We start from the raw sequence: 18,229 nt of genomic DNA on the forward strand, positions 1-18,229 counted from the left end.
CTTTTTCAATGTTTCTTCATTGTCTCAAAGCAAAGTAAGAAATCACAAAAGATTGTAAGATATCTTTCATTTTTCATTCTCTAGTACACCTTAAGATTTACTTTTCTCCTGAAACATTTGATCTCTTGTTGTACACTAATCATCTCGCATCTTGAACATTTGAGTATCTTTAGCCTACTATGACCTGTGTTTAAGATGCACAATGTATAGATTTACTTCCTACAGATCTTTGCTGACAAATTTCCTCCTCAGGCAACCTTCCTTTCAGGGATCACTTTGGTATTTCAAACCTACTTAAACATATGTTCAAGATGCACAAGAACTTCATATTCAGGTAGTCTGAAATCTGCAGTTTACTGTTCAATTAGACACTGAAGTTGAAATTTTCCAGTGGATGGACATTGACTCAGAGCTTAAACTGCTGTACATGACCCTAATCACTCTTTGTGGTACCCAATTCAGTATTCCTAGACCTCCCTTTCAAACATTTGCACTAAAACTTTGTCAAGGTATAACTGCAAAGTTCTGGTGATCCACCTTCAACCAACAAAGCCCAACCCTAAGGTCAAAAAAGTTTTTGATCAGTTTTGTATGTTACAACAGTTTATTTTTTGAAATGCATTAAACTGGAAAAGCTTGTTTCCAAGTTAAACCAACAAAACAATTTAAAGAATGGTAGTAGTTTCTAAAAAGACCTATGTACATAGCATACACACACAGTCACACACACACACAGAGAGAGAGAGAGAGAGAGAGAGAGAGAAGGAATTTTTGAAGATGCAACTGTATAAAATAGGTGAGATCATCATACTAAACATAGAATAGAAGATCATAAATTTAAGGCTTGCCTGAATAATTGCAAGTGCAATTCTGTATAGCATGAGATCTGTGCTATTTTCTCTGACAATCTGCACTTGCTCCCCCAAAATTCTAAATAAATCCACAGCTGCTGGTGTATACAGCTTGCCATCTTCTGTTTTCTTTGGTGGTTGTACCTTATCAGCCTCCAGGATGTTTGTGTACCATTTCTATGGAGGAGAAAAAATAAAAGGAAATTTCTTCCTGTACACATTTTCCCAAATATCAATTTTAACAAATCATGGGAAGATGGTGGAAAATCTACCTTTGTTGTTGCTTGCATCCGCTCAACATATGCATTCATAAGTGGATCCATTGCACCACTTTCAGAACAAACTTGAGCTAACAACTCATCAACACCAAGACCGATCAGATTATCTTGATATTCAACAACCCAACCGGTTACCTGCAAAAACAACAACTTAGATACATTAAAAAGATCACAAAATTGTATAGAACTGTACAAATAGTATAAACCAAAAGGAACCATATTCAACTGCTTTACAGGTCATGTCACTAGTACAACATATTATGAAGCGATAATATTAGATGGAAAAGATTCTTGCACAAGTCAAGCTTCATTACCTTTAAGATTTCTATATTTGTCAATGTATTTGCTCTGTCACTGAGCAGTCTAAGCATTTGAATAAATCTTTCAGTATAGAGATTAACCATGAGCTGGAAAATTTCATATCTGCAAACCACAAAGGAATTATAAGGTTTGTAAAAAGTGAGTCATCCATGGAGGATATTTTCGATTTCTTGACCAAGTAAAATCACAAGCCGTGTATCCACTCAAAGACAAACAAAAACAACAGTCTCAAGGAAGACAGAGAAAACTTCAGTTCAAACTGTCTTAAGTGAGAAAGCATAATCTCAATGATTTCTGATCAACATATTTAGAGAAGACGGCACATCCAATATCTATGAGGGTTAATGATGCAGCATAGGGTGCAGCCAGCAGGTACAATGAAATGACCCACTGGACCATGCCAAGCTTCACAGGAGTGAGCTGATTTGCGAGCAATGGGTCCTTCAATTCAGTTTGCTTCACCAAACGAAGTGGCTTTCAATCTGATTTGCGTCTATTTGAGTGTTAAATCTTCCAAGTGCAATCTCGTTGATCAAATTGCCCCTTTTTCCTGTCCCGCTGCATCAGTTAACATCAAGTAGGACACTGATTGATGTTCCAGTTAAAAAAGTAATTTATTTTAAGCCATTCAACAATTCAAATAATTGACCTCAAACTTGTGCTCATACGAAGTCAACTGTGTATGCAGTATGTCTGTCCTGAATCTCTTGATTCAAAAGGTTCCATGTTTACATCTGTGTTTAAACTATCAAACATTCTCTCTCTCTCTCTCTCATGCACGCACACGAGCATACACATATAGATACATGTATACATATACAAACATGTACCTACATACATATGCAGTGTTTATTTTATTATAATGTAATATGATATGTGTATGCATTATGCAATCTTGGTTTTTGCCTCGTGCAGAATAGAAAAAATAATACACATCCAGGTCTGATTCTTGCATCATTTCCATGCAACAGTGCTGGGGTACAAATGCAACTTAATCTCAGAAAATTCTGTTGCAATCATCATTCATGCACCCTGGCATTCTTTATCAGAAAAAGTTCCCTTCATGGAGTAATGTTCATGTCCTGCAAATAGTTCTCCATATCTTTAGTGTGATCCTCTTCACTCTTCAGTATACTCACAATGGACTTCAGCTTCTCTAGATATCTTCATCACGAACTTCAACTTCTCTAGATATCCTCACCATGAACTTCACTGACATCAAAAGATGCTTATAATGTTTAAAGGTGTAAATAGGCTGGGTCAAGCTGGGATGGGTTCAGACACAAATTCTGCCCAAGGTTAAAAACTAAGACTTGACAGCTCAGCTTGAAGCCCAAGGATACGAAGCCTAATCCCAATCCAAGTCCAATTATCAGCTAAAATTAGGACACAATTCATTTTCTTTACTAGAAATTTAAGCCTAGGCCCAGGTCCAGAAGCAATTGGGCTTTGTGGTGGTAAACATGGCCTGCTCTAGCAAACCTGGCTGATTGACAGACCTAGAAATCAGCATTGTCAAAAACAGATTGAATCATAAATCATAGAGGGGGTTTAGATTCAGTCATGTAGCCAATTCTTTAAAAAAAAATTGAAATATAAAAAAATGAAACTATAAAAATGGAGATAATTGTAAAAGAATGGGAAAAAAACACATGCATGTGAGAAGTCTAGTTTCCATCATCACGATTACAAATAGCATATCTAATAAAGAAATGTCACATCTAGATATTAGAGAGATTCAAATACAACCACTCCATATGTATAAATTCAATGTTCTTTGACTAGAACGATTTAGGGAGAAAATGAATCAGATTTTGACAAATAATTGCAAGAATGTGAAGATTTCCCTCTTCCTTTGGCACCCTGAACTCCAAGATTTATTCTTTTTCAATATTTGAGGTAAAAAAACTGGGGGAAGAAAAATCAATTTCAAGTGTTGGAAGCTAAAAAATAACAAATAAAAAAAATTCTAAACACCAACAAGTTTCAAAAAATGATAGAATTTATAACTTCCGTCTTGTTTAATATGAGGAAAAAAAAGATTAACTTGGATGTCATGATCCAAGTGATCATATGATTCATGATATAGATCTGGATCCTAGGATCGATCCTCTTTGATCTAGATTCCAGAATGAGCACCAAATTGTTCCGGGTCATTTTGATTAGATCAGTAATCAATATCATAGATCCTAAGATTCTAACAGCAATGCTTAGGTTAGATCAACAAATGCTCATCCATGAACAGACCTAGTTTTGACTGGGTCAAGAAAATGCAAACCTCTAATCAATACACTCTAGTTCAGATCAATCTGGCTAAAATTTAACTAAAATAATCTATATTTAACATGAGAAAATGCAAGCACAGGTGCGCACGTGCAGAGAGAGAGAGAGAGAGAAGGGGGGAGATGGAGGAGGGTGTCAAAAATGAGGATCGCGCAGGTGGCTAGTGAAGATATGGATATTATTGTAGCTAGTTTGGGTGCTCCTAAGAAGTGGAAAGCCGACGGGTCATGGAACCTAGGTTCTAACCTCTTCTTAGTATCCCTGGCCTCTTACTCCATTTCTTTTTGTTTGAGAGTGCGTGGGATTTGGAACCATACATTGGAGATGATGAGAAAATGGGGTTTCAAGGGATGGGATGGCAGTGTTGTGATTCAGCAACCAGATTTCATTTTGTTTTGCTTTTCAAAGTGTATTTTCTTGGATGAGTTCCAAATTTGTCTTTGACCATAGGACATTAGGCACAAGTACTTTTTTTCCTTTTGTTTCTTCCCAGAACAACTGGTTGTTGGTCCATGTGATCAAGAGGCAAAGAGTTCAGATATTCTCAAATCTCCATATGGCCTAATCCCAGTCCCTTTTATTCTGCTTTGGCTGACCTACCCTCTCCACCTCATGGGCCCAGGTGCTGAACCTGAATCTGACCCATGGCTGGGCTTGGTTTAGGTTGACTGAGATTTTGTCAGGTCAGCATCAGACTAAACCCTGTCTTCTGTGGGCAGGTCTAGTGAGATTATGAGTTCACATCTTTTGCCAGTTCTAAGACAGCCCTAAATGCTAGTATAACATGTTGTATGTATACAATAAATAATATTACAAACCAATTACCTCCAAGTTTTTACAATTGATTAGATTTTTACTCTACAAGTTATAATGCACAGGCAGATGCATAAGACTGCCAAAGATTTTAGATTTGAGAAAATGCAACTAACATCTAAATTTTTAAAATCCCTGAAAAAGGAAACCCACCCTGCACTATAATTACCACCTAAGAATCGAACCTAGAACCTCTAAGAATAGGATATTTTGTAGATGCACCACCTAAGAATCGAACCTAGAACCTCTACTTGCATGGCAGAGGGGTGTGACCACTAGGGCAACGCCTGGCTCACAAAATCTAATGCGTAATAACTCACTTTTATCTTTTGGTTCAGAAGTATCTCCCTTCTTCCTCCCTTGAGAGTTACTAGAGTCCAAATATACTAAAAAATCTTGTTTAGAAGTTTCTAGAGCCCTTTCTAAAAAGTTTAGCATGTTTTTTAAGATTTTTAAAATAGAAATCTAAAGAGGGTTGTTCTTAGATTTGAAAATTGCAAATGAAGCCATTTTTATATAGTTTAAGGATAAGGATTTAAGAATTAAATATTAAACCTGATGACTGACTTTGTTTTTCTAGTAAGTGCCTGACATCAATATGACATCATGTCATCACAACTTTTGATTCCAGGAGTTCCATGAACTGTAAGCGTCAGGCATATTACCCCAAAAAAAAAAAAAAAAAAAAAAACACCTGATATTCACATTTTCTGGTAACATTGTTCAAACACATTGAACTAGCGACCAAGAGAGCTAACTTTTACACATGCAAAAGGATGTTATCACTTGTTCATTACTCCTTAGAAGTCTCCATTTATTTGCTCATTGAAACATCTGGAATCCTTTACCAATGATGAATCTTCTACAGTCATTTCTAATGGGATTTTCCTTTTTTGGCATGATTTGCAAAAGATTTTCATGTTAGCACCATGTGACACGGTGAAGATAAAGATAACTATTTTTTTCAAAATTCCGGCATCTTTCACCAGTCTAAGTTCCACTAATTTACAGCTGCATCAAACTAGCTGCATTATAGAATTGATGTCAGAACTCACACCTCAGTCCATGCGTCCACCTTCCAAACTTATTTGAGACCAAGGCTATCACTCTCAGCACATGCTTTCCCAAAGCATGTTCGAAATCCAAACAAACAGAAGAATCTATTTGACAAAGAGAAACAATTCTGGTACACTAATAAAATCTGACAACTTTTTCTTCAAGTTCACTACTGACAGTAGGAAGTGAAGATGAGTTAAGATGAAAACAAGTCGCAATGTGTCAGGTTATGCTTCCACTATATATGTGAACAGCCATGCAAGAATGCTGTGGAATAAAAAACTCCACTGATTTTTGTTTGCAACATATGTGAAGTCAGAGATAATAATAAGGATCATAGTTGATAAAACAGGAAGAACTGTTGAGGTACAACAAAAATTATCTTTAACTCAGAGAAAGGCAAGAAGAAAACTATAGTGTCAAAAATCTACAAACCTTGGGGGGAAGCAAGGAGCTACATAGTCATAAATATCCCCCAGCTCCTCACCAATCTGGAATACAAAAACCAAAAATGGCATCATGAACAAATGGGCAGGACATATTTATCATGAGCATAAAGAAAAATTCTTTATCAATGGATATATGTATAAGGATCAAATTACAAATTTCAACGAGCATAACTAAAGATGGAGTCATTTAACTTGATGAGCACACAAGTAATAGAATGATTAGCATCATTTTCCTTGTTTTCTTGTTCTTGAATTTTTTTAACATTATTATTGGAAAAAAATCCTCTAAAAGAGACTCGGCCATGGTTATTTCGTTGGAGTATTGGACCAATAAAAAGTTTGGTCCCCTTCCCTATTTTCAGGTTAAAAGTCTGCAGACTTCTAAAGCCAACCACATCCTGATGAAGGAAACCAATCTGTAGACTGCCTTGTGAACATAGTGACTACTTCATCGGAATCAAGAGTTCAGGTTAACGATTTTTCAGTTGAATTGATAGTATTTTGTTAATGCAAACAGTTTAAAGGTGTCTTTTGAGAGTTTGTAATTTGAGGGGGACCTTGCTGCTCCTTTTGCTTAAGAAGAAAAAAGGGGGTGGTGGTGGTGAACTGGTGAATGAAAAGAACATGCTCTCTAACTATTTATCTTTCACTTTGCCAGCATCCAAATAAAGCCTTAGAGCAATTCCTACCAATTCCACTTCTATTAGCTCATGCAATATCTACACATAATCCAAGCTTATGAAATTGGAAATCTATGGACCCATATCATTCCTCAAAGCTTTCATAGAATCTATCATTTAGTTCTGATTTACATTAAGAATTCTTGATGAGGATTTCATCTAAACAACTGAATCTACAAGACAGACAACAGATTTTGAGAAGAAATGATATAACCTTGAGCTAGTGAAGGGTCTAAGATTGGATTAGTTTTAGTAACATTCGCAATCTTAGTATCAGATCCTGTATCGGTACCATCCTGATACAATATCTATATGCCCAGCATGGGGGTCAGTTTGGTGTGTGGAGTCTCAGTACACCCCTTGTATTGAGTCTTGATTCAGTGCTGATGAGGTACAGGATGATACACACCAGTATGGCAAACCTTTATATGCTATTGAGTCGTTTGAAATTTGAATAAGGCATAATGTTTGAAATTTCTGTTAATCTCTGGTCTTTCTCTTTTTTTTTTTTTGGTGTGGTTTGGTGGTGGTGGTTTGGTGGGGGTGGGGGGGGTGGGGGCGCGCTGGCTCTTAAGTATTAGGTGCCTTCTGGAACAAAGGTCGATATTAGATATCGTCCATGGTCCCATCTAACAGAGATCATCCAGGTTTTGAAGTTTTAGGGGCTATAATTAATTCAATTTGGCACCACATCATCTATAGCACAGAGGCTGCGGTTTCTTTCTGACATGAAGAAAATCGGAGGCAAGGATAGAAGGAGAAAAGTCAGGAAAAGATAGTAAAGATAGGAAAGGAATAAGGAAAACAGGGGGGGCAAAATAAACAAAGGGGATAAGGAAAGAAGAAAAAATATAGAGAAGAAAAGGGAAATAGCAGGGCAAGTTGTGGTTTCTAGAATTACTTCGCCTGTCCTTTCATTCTGTTTTCAGCCTGTCTGATTGTCAAACTGCAGCCTTCCAAGTTCCAATCATGTTTGCTCCTGTGCTCTGGAGACTTATTCTCAGGCATGTCTTAGTTATAAAATGAAGGAGCAACATGGTGTAACAGAAGATTTTTGCATAGAATAATATTTTTTATGCCGATTTCTTCTTCTTTCAGTTTATGTTTCAGTTTCATTGGATTTTTGTTTATCAAATTCAACCCAGGGCTTGAAGACATGCCTCCAGAATACTAGATCATCCCTCTGATACGGGACTACCGCACTTCATCTAGAATGTTCTTAGTTCCATAGCTGAAATTTTCACTTGAATCTCTGTTTCAAATGTTATAGACCAGTTTCTGGAAGACTGATATCCAGAAAGAGAAAGAAATCTGATCAAATTTAGATTGATAGAATGAGAGATTGACAAAGGGTTTGGTTTAAGCGATGATCAACAGCATAACATGGAGTCCACCGCATGCATGGAAGAATTATTTTTAAAAAATTAATTCTTCAACTTTCACTAAAAGTTATAACAAAAAATGGCAGGAATTTAATTTTAAAGCTTCACAGAAAGCAAAATACAATCCCTATTTTATCCTATTATGGATATGGAACCAATTATATCCAAGCATGAAAAATAAATTTGGTTACAATCATAGTGATGTGGAGTCATCACATGAGAGAAATATAACACAAAAAATAATGGAAACAAGCAAAAGATCTTTCCCAGATAAACTCATCAATAAACAAATGAAAGAATGTCGAAGGCTTTTAGCAGTTTCACTAAGTAAATAATACTAATTTCGCCACGGATGAAGCAGATGCAACAAAATCCTGACTTCAAAGCTTCATGACCAGGAAAATAATATGAAATACATTGGAATACACAGAGACGTAACCACCAAAGCATATATTTGAAGCAAAGAGCTTCCAGATAGAAAGTAGCATGCTTAGAAAGATTATATACCATTTTAGCTTCCTCTAAAGCAGCCTTCAAATCCTCAAATACAAGCTGCATCAGCAGAACTATCGTTAGAAAATTATGCAGTAAAAGGATCATATCCTACAAGTAACAATAATTTTTTATCCTTATTGAGTAAACATTGCAGGATTCCATATTAGACATGTGAATTCCTACCTCCGTCAGCAGTTTGATAAACCGTGCCTCAACAGCTTTCCTGATATGCTCGTAGCACTTATCCTTATAACATTTTCCTTGACCCTTCAGCTTTTCTTGAGTTAAATTTCTGGGGGAAGCTGTTGTGCCTGTACCTTTTCTGTTAAACATGTATCATTCAATGATATAAGATGCAAGAATAAGAGTTCTTGTCTGAAAAACAAAGTACAAGGAAGCAAAGTACTTTCTGTAAAACACAAAGTAGTACTTAAGGATTGGAATTGGGTATATATTAGACCAGACAGGCTAAGAGATTAAGAGATCTAAATGACATTCCTTATAAATTAAAGAAGCATGGTATAAAAATCAATTTGTAAGCTTCAAAACATAAAGTAATTGAATGTCATAACAAATGAAAAAATTCCTAGTGTTCTATTATCAAATAAATAAGTAAAAGACAAGAGAAAGTTGGGACACTACAGCAAGATATATCCTACTCATCCAGGACATCACATCTTCCCCTATGACCCAATAAGACTCAAAAACCAGGTATCCCAACAAAACCATAGAAACAGGTGCTTTTGGAGACACTTTGATGGTGAATCAAATTGTTGGGCATACCAAAATAAGGTGATATATACCATACAATATTACAAAGTGTCATCAGTAAATTCAAGCTTCTGTCAAAGCCCGCACGAGAACAGGATCTGAATCAACACACTTCTTTGTAGTTTACTTTGTATCATTTTGTATCTTCCTTACATGCATTCAGATATAGAAACTGTCATATACAGCAATTATACATAGATACTGCCAGAGGCTGAAAACTTGTAACCGTACAATTGAAGCTATCGAACAACTACACGGTTTTCCATCTTGATGCCCTCTCATTTTTCTGTCTAGGATAAGATCTTGGAGCATGGAAAATAATAAGTATAAAGATTTTATCATATAAACAGCATTTAAAATTTTCAGTGCAACTAAGTAAATCTAGATACTACAAGTAGCAGCTTAGTGGATACTGAAAATGTCACATGATAGGCACCAGACACAAACTTTAAAAAAAATGAAAGGAAAACAATAACATTACTTGGCAGATCTACGAGGATTGGTAATTGATGCCATCGCACCCCCTCCCTCAGCCTCAGCCGCCTCCTCAGCTAGTTGCTGATCTAGGATTTCTTGCATTTCAATTACCCTGCCATAAGAAAGATTGAACGTTTGTAGAAACACTTACTTGAATGAATTAAATACACAAAAAAAGGAAACAAGAAAACCTGAATATACATGTAACATTGAGTACATACTTTTTAACACTTCAAGAGTACTAAATATTATGGGTTTATAAGTCTGCAAAAATTTCATCAACACAAAGGACATATCTTTAGATCGTAGCTAACAGCAAAAAGTTTGTTAACTTGATGATTAATTATATGATTATTTCCCTTTAAAAATGGCATGGCATCCTAGCTGACAAAGCTTCAACAATCAAAGTTTCAGTGTAAATGCATTTTTTGAGGATGTTTAGTTGTCAGGTTTTACAAAAAAAAAAGGGTTTACCCCACGATACTTGGACACTTTCGTCCAGCTCCTAGAATTCGGTGTTGGATCCATATCCGACTTGGATATGCATTAGAAATCTCCATATTATCTTTTCTTTTCTTTTCTTTTCTCATCAATTGCAGCCCTGTTCAACCCCCTATCATAACATTAAAACTTAAAGTGAGCTTCTTCTAGGTGTTGGTCAACAATATAGGTATTACAATAACTCTCCAGAATATAATTCTTCTAAAATCTTTAAGCTCATTGAGAAATTTGAATGAGCAATGTGCAAATTAGAGACCTTAACAAATAATATTTTTCATATTTTCTTTGATATAATAGTTAAAATATATGTTAGTTAAAATTATTTCTTCTATATATCCCCATATCTCCGCTTTTTCCTCTTGCCAACTCAAACACTTGGACGCACCTCCAAATCCAATTCTCATATCTGCATCCCTGCGACATTAGATTATACACAAATAAATGAGAGCAAATTTTACAAAAAATATGAGTGGTTGCTTTTCGTAAATCCTGTGATGTAAAATCTGACTGGTCACCAAACCTAAAAAATGAGTTATATGAAAAACACATGCCTCCCCCTTTTTCATAAAACCTACTTTGCAGAAAATCAGCCTTTATGATTATCTGTTTTAAGAAATCAAACATATAACAACCAGCCCCTTCAAGTGCTTGATGCTAGAACATCCTTTTTTTCTGAAATCACAACAACATAGGGCCTGGTGACCTGGTCTGTTTGGACTGGCTTGGACCTCTAGCCAACTGCCACACCCACCCCCACTTGGGCTGTCACGTGCTCTGCACATGCCAGAGCCTTGATGAGACTCCTAAAGGGAGTCAGAGAACACAACAACTCCCAGTGGGAGTCGGAGTCCTAGAAGAAGCCCAAGGCTGGCAAATCGTAGCCTCCGTCTCTATTTATCAATCCTCACCCCGACCCTCTTCGAGCCCCACTACCAATCACTGCCTCCTCTTGCTTCCTATCATGCACCGCCACCCTCCTCATTATGCCACCGCTGACCTAGCCAAAGATGAGGTCTTAGTGCCTCATTCTTCTCTATCTCCTCTATCTATCCCTATTGAGGATGGTCATTGCCGGCCAAATTCCATTCAAGGAATTGCCTAAATTAGCCCACAATCTGTTTTCCCTATTTCAATGGCTGCGACTCTCTTGTTTTCATGATCAAATGTCATCTGCCAGTCGTCCAATGAAACATCTCTTGATAGTCTGTGGCCACACATTGAGCCACGGCTGGCAATGAGCAAGTTGAGCCACAATCAACTGTCGAACCCTTTCAAACCCTTGTTTTCAAGATGATCCCCCATTTTCTTTTTTTTTTCCCTCCTCATTGGCCATCCACCATCCACCATCACCACCATCATATCGTCGGTCTTTTGGCTGCTGCCCATCACTACCATCAACGAACCACCACCACCTCCCACCTCCTCTTCCTCCTTCCTAAGAGGGATTGGACAACCTTTTCTTCTCTTTCACTCTCTTCTTTCTCTCTCTCTATCACTTTCTCTTTCTCTCTCTAGATGTTTCAAGGGATCCTGCGAAGGGTCCCATACTCCTCTATATAGATCCCTAGTTGACCCTAGTAGAGGGTCCTAGACCGAAATTACTGTAGCTGCCCTTTGTATCGGCCTCTAGCCTAACCTTCATCGAACATCCCTCCATCATTGACAATCCTGTCCTACCATCTTTCCCTCATCAAATTCTTGCTTCATGATCCACCAGTTGAGTCACCCAAATTAGGACCACCTAGGCTGCTGGACATCGTTATCCCAGCCAGTCGTGTCCTTTTCCCAGCTAGTATTTTTCCATCAACCATAATCACTATAATATTTCTCGATTATTGGTTTTGATTTTGTATAGATGTAATCATCCATGCAAGAAGATATTGAGCAAGAGGGTTTACACTTTAGTCACTAAATCAAGGTAAAACATTAATGCTTTATTTATTTTAATTTTTAATTAGGGTAGGATATAGAAATCTATGATTTAGAGTAATTCAGACATAAAAATTTCAAAATTAGAAAATAAGTAAATAATTAATTAATTAGTATTGTTGACATTTGATTAAGGACAAGTTGGTTTTTTATATTGATTTTAAATTAATTGGACATGTTAGGTATGGATTGGTAAATAATGTATTTAAGTTGTTTGCCGATAGAGGTAAGGTCTTGTATGAAGAGATATGTATGCATATATATTCGGACATAAAAATTCCAAAATTAGAAAATAAGTAAATAATTAATTAATTAGTATTGTTGACATTTGATTAAGGACAAGTTGGTTTTTTATATTGATTTTAAATTAATTGGACATTTTAGGTATGCATTGGTAAATAATGTATTTAAGTTGTTTGCCGATAGAGGTAAGGTCCTGTATGAAGAGATATGTATGTATGTATGTATATATATGTGTATGTATATGTGTGTGTGTGTGTGTATATATGTATGTATGTCTATATATATATGTATGTATATATCTATATGTACATATGTTTGTATGTATATGTGTATATATATGCGTGTGTGTGTGTGTGTGTATTTATGTACCATGTGTCAATAATTTTGGTTTTGCATGGAACATGATAATCATTTGCAACTAAATACATATGTTTCTTTATATACATTTGTATCATATATCGAAGATTTTGGCTCGAATGGAATATGATACTCTTTTGCATTGAATTTTGCAAGGAATACAGTATCAGATTAAATTTTATTTGGCAAGCATCCCAATGAATAACTAGATGGTTAAGAGGATTTGGACTAGCCACGTTGGTATGAATTGCAAGTCATGGGCCAAAGCATGGCATTTTGGTTTGTCATCATAGGCCACAGCATGGGATTATGGATGGCAATCATGAGCCAAAGCGTGATATGCTCATTTTCCATCATGGGTTAAAGTGTGGTATTACAGATTGTCAATCATAGATTAAAGCATGATACTTTGGTTTACCACCATGGATCGACGCGTGATATTATAGATTGCCAGTCACAGACTGAGGAGTGCCGTGGATAGTCTAAAATTAAAAAATAATTGTTATTGGATCTGAATCTTGCTAATCAGAAAATGGCAAGTTGTTATATTATATATAACTATTGAATAAAACAGGTATCTTGATGATATATAATATACCACTTTCAAGTAGAATGGTTATTTGATAATATATGATGTATATATATTTACACTAGTTTGGTTGAGTAGTTTTGGATATTTATGTTTATATTGGTATTGATTATTTTCTATTTTCTATCTTTACACTATTTATATTGGTGGATGTGGGGAGGTTCTTGTTGAGCTATTAGCTCATGCCACTGTCATTTTTCTTTCTAAAGCTGCAGGATGCTTAGCACTCAGCATGGTTTGGGATCATTGGTGACAAAAGGAATAAAGCATCAATGATACTAGTTAATAAATAAGTAAATAAACAAACTGAAAACCTCCATGGTAGCATTGATGATAAAATATTTAGCAGCCTGCCCATTTCATAGGGACTCTTGGATTTGGACTGAAAAGTCCAAACGAGAGAAAGGAATCTTTGGAAAAGTGGTTGAGAGCAAGAAATAAGAATTTGATGATCTAGAAATTAGAATCAACTTAAACAGCTAAAGGAAAGAAATGGTGAGACCAAAGAAAATGCATATGGAAAAAAAGGGTGTCTCATTGCATGAGGCTCCTGCCACTGCAGAAACCAAGGACAGTCAGATATACACAGCCTCATCCGTGAGCATGGAGAGGTTGTTTCCAATGTTTCGAACTCATGATGCCTAGGTCAACCTTATTGTTGTGCCAAGGCCCAGCATGCAAATGGAAAATACAGATGGAACTTGTTAAATAAAAATCAAAAACACTGCCTCACTTGGAGTTGTCTTTATGTAGAAACCACTAATGGCATATAATTCATAACATCAACCTACATTTGACAGGATAAAAGTAATAAACTTATTCTCCTGTTTCTTATAGCAAAACTCAAAAAAATATCAATACAGATCAACTGAGTCAAAACACAAAAGCATAAAATCAAAAAGTAGATCTGAAAGACATAATGGAACAAGAAACATTCAGCAAGAAGTGCACCAATAATAACCAGCAGGAATAAATAAAGGATGAAAAAGGAAAGCAGCAGCAGCAGCGTAATTGACGGCTCATACCTTAGGGCTCTCACCAATGTCTGTGGGCTACAAAACAGAAAAGAGATGATGAGGAAAATGCACATCAAAAGCATTTAATAGAATGCATAAAGCAAAAGAAAATTACAGATTAAGTTGTGTTTCATTGTAAAACTAATCCTATTAGCAAAACTTTAAGTATTGAACATAAACAAGAGCAGATGCACAATTTAACCTTAACTGCATGTTATGACTAAAATGTGCTTTTAGTAACAGCTTATTAATAAAGTGTCATTTGCTTGATAATAAACTTCTAAATGAATGCATTTTTAATGTATAAAGCATATTCATAAGTTTTATCCAACTTCTTTGAAGTCAGCTTTATAAATCGTTCTTTGCCGTGCATTACCATAAAGAGATACACACTCTGACCTCTCTCATTATTTTTACTGTTACATAACTTTGTGTTTGGTTGGGGTCATGAGAGAAAGGTTGGATGGGGTTGGAAGGATGGATAACCTCCATCCACCATTTGATTCAAAAAATTTTAGAAAGGATGGATGAAAAAGAGAGATTGTCCATCCACCCAGACCTACCATTCTGTATCCTCCTAAATTGGGGGAATGCAAAGAAAGATGGACGAAGCATGTGAGGGGTGGTTTCTGTATTGACAAAATTACCCCTTATTAACTTTTCGATAAAATTCTAACACTTATTTACTTATTTATTTATTTATTTATTTTATCTATATTATTTATCCCATACTATTAAACTTTATTAATAATTATTTTAATTTCAGCACATAATTTCCATAATTATAAGTAAATAATTGAAATTATCTTTTATTTTTTTATTTATATTTATTATTTTTAGTTAACTATTTATATAAAATTTATTAACTATTTAAATTAAATTATAAATCAATTATTTATTTAAATAATTAATATATATAAATAAATTTACTCAAATATAATTAATTTATAAAATTTAATTATAAATTAGAAAGGTTGTAATTTATATATTGCTCCACTTTTTTAGTATAAATAAGTGTTTTAAATTAATAATAATAATACTTCTTATAAAAGAGTAGTTTAGTAAAAAGGTCTACAAATATCATCCATTCTTTCTTTCATTCTTCCTACACCAAACAAAAGAGAGAATCATTCCCATCCATCCTTTCATATCTTACCAAATCCATCCATCCTCTCCCTCTATCCATCCTTCCTCCTCTATCCATCCTTCCTTCCATCCATCCTTCATACCAAATAGAGGGCAAAATTGTCAACTATAGATGGATAGATGTAAACATCAAATGCAATGATGCTTAAATATGTGAGTTAAATATAAGTCTTAAAAGAAAATAATATTTATTTTAAAGAAGTCACATCATTTTAAGATGAAATAGTTTTATTTTTTCACACGACAAAAAAGTAGGTGACAAGCTAACAAAATCATGCAAAAACCCTGGGCTCACAAGCTCAGAAAATGCAATCTGATTCCTTAGTGACACACACACGCACGCGCACACACACACACAGAGAGAGAGAGAGTTCATCGAAGAAAATCATGATAAACCCTGGGCTCTTAACACAGCCCAAATTTAGATTACAAAGTAAGCGGACATCTTTATATCAATAAACCAAAGGGGGTTCATTCCCAATCATGTACTGTATAATAAAGGCCATCAAACTAATGCAGTCACAGTACAATTTCTATCCAACTTTAGAATATGTGGTGTTTAGGACGTGATATGCACTCTGTTTACTTCAGAACAGGAGAATCGTTCTCAATTTTAATGTCTACAAGCCTTCGTGTACACCATCTGTCAAGATATTGTTTGGTGCCCCATAAATAATATCCCCATCACAAAAAAGTTTTGGACCCTAAGATCTAAATATAATGATTACAGTGTACAATAAACTGGGAAAAGAGTTGTAAGAATTCAAGTAATTAACCCTTCCATGAAGATATTCTCGAGTGACAGATGAGAAGGATCAATGCAGCATACAAGGAGACATTAACATGTGCTCATAACTAGTGACTTCAAAATTTTATTTATCCTAACTTTCATTTAGCATCTGGAATTTCAAATAAGATGCTAAATCAACACATCTTTACTAAAGCATCTTTGCATAGAGAGGGCACAAAAAGTTATGCAAGCCTGCCCTAATTAAAATATCTGCCGAATACATTAAACATGGGACTCAAATTCTCATGACAAAAATCATACCTTTCTTTGGCAAGATTAAAGAAGTTGGAAACATGACCCCATAGTATTTTCTCAAATGTCTCCCAGGTTCTATCTACATCTTCAAAGTACTGACTGTGAACAAAAGAAAGATCATCAGCAAAAGTTTTCAAATATAAAGATTATGCTAAAACATCGTAGGAAAAGGAAATAAGCAAAGTTTTTGGGCTTTCTATTGAAGAAATAAACTTAAAAGCTAAATGCAATGATGACAGAAATTTTCAGGAAATCCTTAGGTTTATCTACAACACCGCTGAAGATTTTGATTAAGTTAGCCTTTCTATGGTATATTGGTTTGTGGCATGGATCTAAGTGCAGGTAACCACAGAACAACACCGACATGACATGTACTGTGTCACTGCACCACTGGCATGCAGCATTTGTGCACGGTGATCCACATTTAGTAATTGGCATGCTGTCATGCCAGTACGATATGCCAGTGCCAAGTCGGTTCACCACCAGAGCACACTAATTCAATCCTTGGTAGTAAGTATATCATAAGTACTTCATTACAATATTGGCCCAGCAATCTTAAAATTACATGTATCAACACACAATTGTCTATGATGAATTCTGAGACCATATATTTCCACATATTAGCAGAAGAACCAGTAACAAATACATAGATCATGATTCATTAAATGATTCTATTTTTCTATAAAGAAAGCAGATAAAGAAGGACAAGGTACAAGCAGAAAGAACGCCATTTAGACCAATCCAGTGATATGATGTGCACAAGTGAAGGATGCAATGCCATAGACCTTAGGGAAGCATACTATGATTAGGTGAGCTCCAAGATAGAATAAATGCATTATAATACTTGTCCAACTGTCATCAATTAGATTTCATATGGACTATCAGTTACCATTTCTAGTGTTGCACACGCTTGAAGCTCCAGGGCCATGTTACCAAACATGTAGCCATATAAAATCCAACAGGTGATTTCTAAATCCTTCAAGCTAGTCTTGACAGTGTAGCAATTGATAGAATGAAACTTTCTACATCACTATCGAGGAAGTAGCTGAAGATATCCAAAAACATAGTATAACAAGTTACTATACATAACATTCCACCTTATTAAACAACATCTGGCCATTAAAGACAGTACCGTGTCTGTCTAGCTTGCAAGACATCTTTAATTAGATCAGTCCAACAGCCAGTTGATGATTGTTAGTCCAAGGGGATGTTTGGATACCAGAAAGCAAAAACAGAATATTAGGGAAAATTAGAGTTTTTTCACTAACTTCATAGTGAGTATTTATGGTAGCCTGTTTGGATAGTGTAAAAACTTACTGAAGCATGACCGTAAACCCTAGAATTTTGGAGTTTTCATCATCTACAAAAAGCTCTAGAAAACAATCCAGAGCTTATTGAGCACTTTCCCTCCCCCCTATCACACTTTTTTTTCTTCCCTTTGCTTCATTCTTTCCAACAACTCATTGCAACTTGTCTTTGATTGGCACTAGAATTGAGGAAGACCTTGTCAAAGTCCAAATCTGAAAAGCTTAAACTAGTAGATGGAT

The 18,229-nt window shown here is 35.5% G+C and overlaps 1 protein-coding gene across 1 annotated transcript in view; it reads right to left on the reverse strand.

Moving 5' to 3' along the window:
* Window positions 1-18,229, reverse strand: part of LOC105056523 (exocyst complex component SEC6) — a 35,781-nt gene that overhangs the window by 9,965 nt on the left and 7,587 nt on the right. Inside the window, exons 7-15 of the mRNA XM_010938742.4 lie at window positions 16,689-16,781; window positions 14,501-14,527; window positions 9,861-9,968; window positions 8,792-8,930; window positions 8,621-8,665; window positions 6,038-6,093; window positions 1,444-1,552; window positions 1,124-1,264; window positions 849-1,028 (exon numbers count right to left, since the gene is read on the reverse strand). Coding sequence (XP_010937044.1) covers window positions 849-1,028; window positions 1,124-1,264; window positions 1,444-1,552; window positions 6,038-6,093; window positions 8,621-8,665; window positions 8,792-8,930; window positions 9,861-9,968; window positions 14,501-14,527; window positions 16,689-16,781 — 898 coding nt within the window. The remainder of the gene's footprint in view (window positions 1-848; window positions 1,029-1,123; window positions 1,265-1,443; window positions 1,553-6,037; window positions 6,094-8,620; window positions 8,666-8,791; window positions 8,931-9,860; window positions 9,969-14,500; window positions 14,528-16,688; window positions 16,782-18,229) is intronic.

This window comes from Elaeis guineensis, chromosome 13 (genome assembly GCF_000442705.2).
Source record: "Elaeis guineensis isolate ETL-2024a chromosome 13, EG11, whole genome shotgun sequence".
Lineage (NCBI taxonomy): Eukaryota > Viridiplantae > Streptophyta > Magnoliopsida > Arecales > Arecaceae > Elaeis > Elaeis guineensis.